At 31.7% G+C, this 8449-nt stretch overlaps 1 protein-coding gene across 1 annotated transcript; it reads left to right on the forward strand.

Annotated features, from left to right (window-relative positions):
* Nucleotides 1-4713: 4713 nt before the first annotated feature.
* Nucleotides 4714-6703, forward strand: LOC123921420 (1-aminocyclopropane-1-carboxylate oxidase-like). Its single transcript, XM_045973959.1, has 4 exons — nucleotides 4714-5048; nucleotides 5189-5415; nucleotides 5569-5902; nucleotides 6268-6703. The coding sequence occupies exons 1-4, from the start codon at nucleotides 4944-4946 to the stop codon at nucleotides 6553-6555; spliced, it is 954 nt and encodes a 317-aa protein (XP_045829915.1). The 5' UTR covers nucleotides 4714-4943; the 3' UTR covers nucleotides 6556-6703.
* The last annotated feature ends 1746 nt before the right edge of the window (nucleotides 6704-8449 follow it).

Here is an 8449-nt window from a genome sequence, read left to right on the forward strand (position 1 = left end):
CAAAAAAAAAAAAGGTCACACGCATTTAACACGCTCATCACACTTATGGTGTGATACCATATACATACATATCCTTTATATAGTGTGATTAATTAAGATAAACTTTGACAATAATTTGGATGGTACGTGACGTTCAAGGGATTGTTAATGATATAATAAAGCGTTGTATTTCACAAAAAAAAAAAAAAACATTTAAAGCGTTGTAATTTATTAATCATGTTAGAAATGATGGAATTATAAGGATGAAGATAATATTCATAAGCAAGATAGAGTACATGAGTATTCATGAGAAAAATACTTGTAAGAATTCATATTGAATAGGCATGGCAACAGAACCCGTACCTGCGGGTACCCGCCCGAACCCACCCCGAGTTTGACGGGGAAAAACCGATTTGACTGGGTTTGGGTTCGGGTTTGGGTTTTCCCCGATTTCAAAACATGGGGGTGGGGCGGGTAACGGAGATATTGGTACCCACCCCGAACCCGTCCCCGAACCCGCCCGTTTATATAAAATTACTATATTTTGGAATATTGGTTTGTACCGGTACTATTTTATGGTTTTGATAATTTTGGTTTGATATTTTGGAATATCATTTCATTTGTATGTTTAATGCATTGAAATTTTGGTTTGTACTTTATTATTTGAAATTTTTTGTATTGTATGTATGTCAGCGTTTAGGAAAATTTTGGGTTCGAGTAAGGTTCAGCAGGGCAGGGCAGGGCAAGGTTCGGGGATACCCGAACCCATTTGGGACGGGGATTGGGTTCAATTTTTCATCCCCGTCGGGTAATGGGCGGGGAACGGGTATTTATCAATGATTCGGGTATGGGGAACGGGGAAGGTAAAAACCGTACCCGCGTGTACCCATTGCCATGCCTAATATTGAACGAATATAGATTGGTAAAAGAGTGAGTAAAATGTACTCCAAAACCATTTTAAACCATTTTAAATCATTTCAGAGATTTGTACTCCAAAACCATTTTAAATCATTTTGCTGTGAAATGGTTTCGGAGATATGTACTCCAAAATCATTAGATGTACTTAATCATGCCAAAACCATTTTGATGTGGAATTGTTTCAGAGGGTTGTACTCCAAAACCATTTTATTGTGCAATGGTTTCAGAGATATGTACTCCAAAACCATTAGATGTAATATACTTAATCATGTCAAAACCATTTTGCTGTAGAATAGTTTCAGAGGGTTATACTCCAAAATCATTAGATGTACTTAATAGTTTTTATGTTAATTGTGATAAATTAAACCATAATTACATTACATATTTTAGTATGTAATTTTAAATTATAATATGGCTATATAATCATGCAACACAGTTAATTTAAAATGAGTTCTTATAGCTAATATGTACTTCAAAGGAACAAAAGTAATTATTTAATTAAAAATGGTGGCAGTTAGAAATTTTGGGACCGCGCTAAAAATCTCGAGGAGAAAAAAAATTCGGGGGCACGTTACAAATCTGGGGAGGAAAAAAAGCTTTTGTTTTGTTTGGTTTAGCAGTGAAAAGCAGGCGAGAGAGCAAAACATGTGGGGTCAACCACCTTTTTCTTTTCTTCGCTGATATGGGAAGAAACACAACATGTAAAACATTTTTGCCTTATTTTCCACTATTGCCCCTGGGTCAACATTCTCTATTTCATATAACAAGCATTCTTTCTTTTTACTCGGACACGTACGTTGAGTTTGTTTTGCAAAGGTACAGTAAAATAGTTAAGTCAATTAAAATGTTAAAAATAAATAATATTAAATTACTCATTAAATTTTAGTAAATAAATATTTACTCAAATTAAAATTTATTTTTTAATAATAGAAACTTGTATATTGAATTTTTAGTATAAGGATATTTTTGTCCTTTCAAAAATTAAACACACTTCTCTCTTATTTATCTCTTCTTTCTCTTATACCAATCAACACATCAAATATACTCTATTTCTCACATCTTTCTCTCTTCTTACACTTTCTTTCACCTATTTCTCTCATCTCATTTTCTTTTTACACTTCCTCTCACCTATTTCTCTTTTCTCACCATCGTTCTAATGGTGTTAACACATTATGTGGAGAAAAGAGAGTTGGATTTGATGTTTTCTATTTTTATCTAGCAAACAAATATTTCACATGAAAACAACACAAACAACATAATTATAACAAATAGTTAACATGTGTACCAAAAACACATGTTAAGAAGATAAATGTGGTAAAAAATTAAACTTTGTCCTCATTGTTATCATCATTATTATGCACCATAAAAAATAGTGAACAACAAAATCAAAATAATTGGTCCAAGTGATAAGGGTTTTGGTCTCCTTAATCATGTAGTAAGAGGGTCGATTCCTGGCTCATACGTATGGAGAGAATTCGGTTGGAATGAGAGAACTCATCTTGTGTGCCCAACATATTCTTCGACGAAGATTAGTCACCAATAACTATAGTAAAAACTTCGTACCAATATTATAATAAAAAAAAATCAATTAAAATTTCCTTGACTATACTTAAAATGAATATCAACTTCAATTTTGTAAGTTCCAACCAATTCAGTAATTTCATATCTAGCTCAAATATAATTAATCAAGTGTACGTAAATATATGAACCTTGAATTCAGTGAATTTTAAAAGTAGTTTGTACTCATATATTTTAGATTGTATGATCTTTATCGGACAGTTCAGATGTTATCTCAAATTTTATATTAAACAAAAATAAAAACTATCTTAAAATCTAAACAATCTAATCTTAATTAAGCTGTTCTAATCTTAATTAAATGGTTCTAAGTGTCGCTAACTGCTTGCGGTGACAAGTGCAGTTATTCCCACCATACAAGGCTCATTACAAGGTTACCATTAATGAGCACTCCATTTCTCACATATATGTGCTTGTTTGGATGAGCTTTTGAAGACATCAAACGTGCGTCTACAGAGTAAAGTTGTTTGGTTTGCAAAATTTAAAGCACTTCTATAGCTCAAAACGTGATTCTAAGTGAAGTTGGAATAGGGAGCTTCTGCGTCATTTACAATCGATTCCAATAAATTTATTGGTGTGTGGGACATCTATATTTCCTTTATTCCGTAATTATCCTCAATATCTTCAATGTATATTGCTTATTTCTCCTGAAGTATTTGTTGACCTTTAGACTGTGTTTGATCCGCTAAAAAATAGGGGACCAGACTAGACAACTTTTACCGTACTCTGTTTGATTTGAAACTGGTTATGGGACTGGACAAATTAGATAACAAGGGACAGGACAAAAATAAGATTTATATAAAGATATTATCGCCCTATATCTCTCCGATACAGTTTTGTTCTGTCTTGTATTATCTTGTTCTGTCATGTACTATCTTATCCAGTACTTATTGTTCTACGAATCAAACGCACCTTACTGTGTTAAATATAGCTTGAATAAATGAGTACTTTTGTTACAATAATTAGTATGACTATTGGTGGATTATTATTTTATTTTTTTTGACGTAATATTTGTGGATTAATAAGTGTTGCATAATTATTGTCAAAAGAAAAATAAGTTTTGTATAATTTTTGTTTAACGACAAATATATTATTAATGAGTTCCTCAAAAAAAATATTATTAATGAGATCTCTGCACAAGACGAACAGAAACCGTTATAAAATTAAATATATAATAGGGCGCCGTGTATATACGGAACGCCAAAAATAATGTTGCATAATTTTGTACAGTATGTAATTTTTGTGGACCACTTCAATGTCTTTATTTTCTTTTTATCAATTTGTCTTGTGGCTAGAATTTTACCTTTTAAGGTGAATTAGTAGGAGTATCATGATTTGAACTCTGGTCCCTGCAATAATTTGCAATGTCCCTTGTCAATTGAGCTATAGTTACGAAGATATGTCTCTACTTATTATTTATAAAAATTAAATAGTTTTTTTAAGGGTCTGATTATATTTAAATATTTAACTATTAGTAATTTAGTTTTATGTTTTATGAAAATATACATATTAAAACCCAATATGATAATTATACATACAAAAACAATTTTGGTTCAAATTGTTCAAACAACATCAAATTTTGAGAATCACTTTTACATTAATGTATCCAAATATAAATCAACTCTGTTCATCTCACTTATAATCAAACTCAATTATGTCAAACTCAATTATGTCAAAATTAATTATATCCACCGAAAACCAAACACATACATATTCTATAGAAGCTCAAGTCATTCCTTACAAGGAAGCATATAAGTAATTAAGAACAAGAGTAACATAAATTTGTCATTCTCCAATACAAAGATGCTATAATTGTGGAAGTGCTGAGTCAAAAAAATTATTTTGGAAGTGCATGGAGTTATCCTTCCTAGAAGTTACCTTTATATCATATGACCCCAAAATAAAAGTCACAACTCATAAGGAAAAAGTAAATTCCAGAATAGATAGATAGAGAGGTGGCAGCTTGTATTGTACTGTTTTAGTCAAACTTTTAGAAAGAGAAAAGAAATCAGCCACCAAGTGGGTCCATAACTTACACAAAGTTGATAGACAATTCAAATACGGAACCAAAATAAACCATAATAAAGATAAAACTTGACCAAAAAAATAGTAAACATAAAATATAGTCATCCAAATATTGAACAAAGTATTTTTTTTTTTAGTGATTGGTCCTCATCATAGCTAGGTCTATGGAATTAGATTCGTTTTATAACTGCGACATGCAGTTTCAACTCTCAGCCGTCCGATTTAGAATGTCGGCTAAGATTACTTTACTATGTGAATTGATAGTGATTTCGACCGTTCGACTTCAAATTAACAGCTGAGATTTATTAATACCTTAAAGTAGGACAATAGGTGATCTTGATCTCTAGGTCTATAAATACCATGCTGCCTAACTCCAACATGCATAAAGCAAAAGAGCAATAGGAAAATAGAAACTAGAAAGAGAGTTACTTTGAGTTTAAGAAAGGATGATGAACTTCCCAATTATCAGCTTGGAGAGACTCAATGGTGTGGAGAGAAAAGATACCATGGAAAAAATAAAGGATGCTTGTGAAAATTGGGGATTCTTTGAGGTACTTAAAGAACACAAAATTAATTTTTTTTTACTACAACTTTAATTTATACAATACATTTCCCTCTAAATATATATTCATGTTAGTTCATGTTACTTTCTTGGTTTAACTATTCTTATTGTTTGCTTTCAAAAATCTAGCTGGTGAATCATGGCATACCTCATGACCTTATGGACACATTGGAGAGATTGACCAAAGAGCACTACAGGAAATGCATGGAGCAGAGGTTTAAGGAATTGGTATCAAGCAAAGGCTTAGATGCTGTCCAAACTGAGGTCAAAGATATGGATTGGGAAAGTACCTTCCATGTTCGACATCTTCCCGAATCAAACATTTCAGAGCTCCCTGATCTCAGTGATGAATACAGGTTACACAAAACAAACATTATGATATCAAAACATTGCATAACATTTATAATATTTAGCACAAAATCATAAATAATTGACACAAAATTTTCCTCAACAATTTGAGTTGCATATATGGATATGACTCTAAATTTCTTATGGTAATTATGATGCAGGAAGGTGATGAAGGAATTTTCTTTGAGGTTAGAGAAACTAGCAGAAGAGCTTTTGGACTTGTTATGTGAGAATCTTGGACTTGAAAAAGGTTACCTCAAAAAAGCTTTCTATGGATCAAGAGGACCAACTTTTGGCACCAAGGTAGCCAATTACCCTCAATGCCCTAATCCAGAGTTGGTGAAGGGTCTTCGAGCTCACACCGATGCTGGTGGGATCATCCTTCTCTTCCAGGATGACAAAGTCAGTGGCCTTCAGCTGCTGAAAGACGGCGAGTGGGTTGATGTTCCCCCAATGCGCCACTCTATTGTTGTCAACCTTGGTGACCAGCTCGAGGTAAATTAACTTCCTATGCCAAGTTAACTCTCATTTAAATTCTCAACCTGAACAAAATTTTTCATATTAATCCTTATATTAAAAGAAATACATACATAAGTCCTCGACTTGCTTTTCATCTGTTACTTTATCCCCTGGGAGAGGATTGACGATTATGGATCATCTGCAGTCTGCAGCATGTTGCAGAATGCAAAGGATCCATAAACAAGATATACTAATGTAACCAAAAATATTAGACACTAATACCAAAAATCATCTAAGGTTATATATGAAAATGAATGTGTACTATTTTACATAGACATTTTCACAAACAAGTTATGTGCAAAAAACATGAAACTTTATCTAACAGTTTTTTGTAAAAACAGGTAATAACAAATGGTAAATATAAGAGTGTGGAGCACCGTGTGATAGCACAAACAAATGGAACAAGAATGTCTATAGCATCATTCTACAACCCTGGGAGTGATGCTGTAATCTACCCTGCTCCAGAATTGTTGGAAAAAGAAACAGAGGAAAAAAACAATGTGTACCCTAAATTTGTGTTTGAAGAGTACATGAAGATCTATGCTGCTTTGAAATTTCATGCTAAGGAACCAAGATTTGAAGCATTGAAAGCATCAAATGTGAAATTGGGTCCAATTGCAATTCTTTAAAATGTGTTCCTGAAAAGAAAATAATCAAAATTAGGCTAAGATGTTAGTCAGGACAAATATAGTTTTTTTTTTAGTCCCTATAAGTTTCTTTAATTTGGGTTGAGTTCTCAACTCCTGCAAATTCAAAAATTATCATTGTTAATCCTAATTATCATATGTGGCTTGATATAATGTGGCCTAATAAAGTTGTGTTAGGATTAAAAATAACAATTTTTAAATTTGTAGAGATTGATGAACCCAAACAAAATAAATTATAAGAACTAAAACCAAAAAGTGATATATTTTTGTAGGACTAATGCTATATTCAAATCTAAAAATTATTATTATATTTGTTACGGTGTTTTTGGATTCAATTTGTCTGTAGTTGCAAAATCAAATGGATCTGACCGTTTCTTTAAGGTTCGATTAAGATTATACGATTTCAATTTAAAGTAATTTTATTCTTTTGTCTTAATTACTTATCATCTGAACCGTTCAATCTTAATCGGACGGTTAGATTTATTATGACCGAATTACTTATACAATCCAAATTCGATGTTTTTGAAGTGATCCATTGAACTGTTCATAATAGGCAACACATATTGTTCTGTACAAGATCTCTTAATGATAAAACCGGGACTTGAACTCTAGATTTTTAATTTTTTAACTCTTTATCCTTAGCTTTTGTCAAGAGAAAAAAAAAATTCTTTTTATCCTACTTATTAGTGTTTATTTCTATGACTCAATTATATTCATTCTCCTTCTATTCTATATTACTCCCTATATTACTCCCTTTTTGTATTGGACCGACCTTGTTACTACTCTGTCCATTCGATATATACTAGTACGGTATAGATGCTATTTTTGATTATTTTAAATACTTCCTTTGGTTTTAAATATAAACAAAAAATTGTTTTCTAAATTTGTTAAATAATTAATAAATCTAGTCTATAATTATTCAATGAATATGAAAAACATTAGTTTGTTTATATTTGAAATTGAAACTAACGAGACTAATTATAGAGTATAATTTTCACTCGGTTACATTTAAAAAATGCAATAATTAGAAGAAATATATTTTATCTCATCAGGATTGATATGTGAGATTTGAATTGGGCGATATGTTCATAGGCGGATAGACAGGCCAGCCAGCTCGAATATTTGCTCCGACTTTGGTAAAAGAAATTGGTATTTTAGGGGTTAATTTAGAGAAAAGTGTGATTTTTAGTGATTAGTTTAGAGTAAAACTATATTTATTTTTTCAATTTTGAAATTTTGCAATATAAAATTGAAATTTTTATTTAACACTGAAATTTTTCTCATACTTTATAAATTTTCTAGCTCTGCCAATGAATGATAACAATATAGTAGTGTGATGTAACTGATATTAGATGAAGGAGCATTAATCATGGCATAATAACTTGCTCCTCCAAATAATGTAGGTCCAAGAATGTTGATTAAACCTATACTATATTGAAGTCTTGAAGACATTCAATCAATGCCAATAAAGTAGGAAGTAACCCAAGTGGATTGGTTTGATTGCATTGTAGTACTACTTTACTGGTAGGTGGAGAGTGAGAAAATGATATTAGATTCAAAGTTGTGAATAACTGGATATATTGCTCCAAATAATGTAGGTCCAAGGATGTTGATTTAATTAACCAATTGAAAATTATTCTATGCCGATAAAGTAGGAACCAAAGTGGATTAGTTTGGTGGCATTCAACTAAGTCCAGAGTGAGAAAATGTGTAACATGCAATCTACAAATAAAGTCTTAAGTACATTGGTATTGACTTGGGACCTGGGAGTGTGCTCCTCTTGAAGTCTGAAATTCGATTCTCTTTGGCGCCAATTTGGGTGGGCTAATTTAGTTTCTTCAAAATAAAAATAATAAACTCTTAATTGAAATGTCTC

The sequence above is a fragment of the Trifolium pratense genome, linkage group LG4, assembly GCF_020283565.1.
Source record: "Trifolium pratense cultivar HEN17-A07 linkage group LG4, ARS_RC_1.1, whole genome shotgun sequence".
In the NCBI taxonomy this organism is placed as follows: domain Eukaryota; kingdom Viridiplantae; phylum Streptophyta; class Magnoliopsida; order Fabales; family Fabaceae; genus Trifolium; species Trifolium pratense.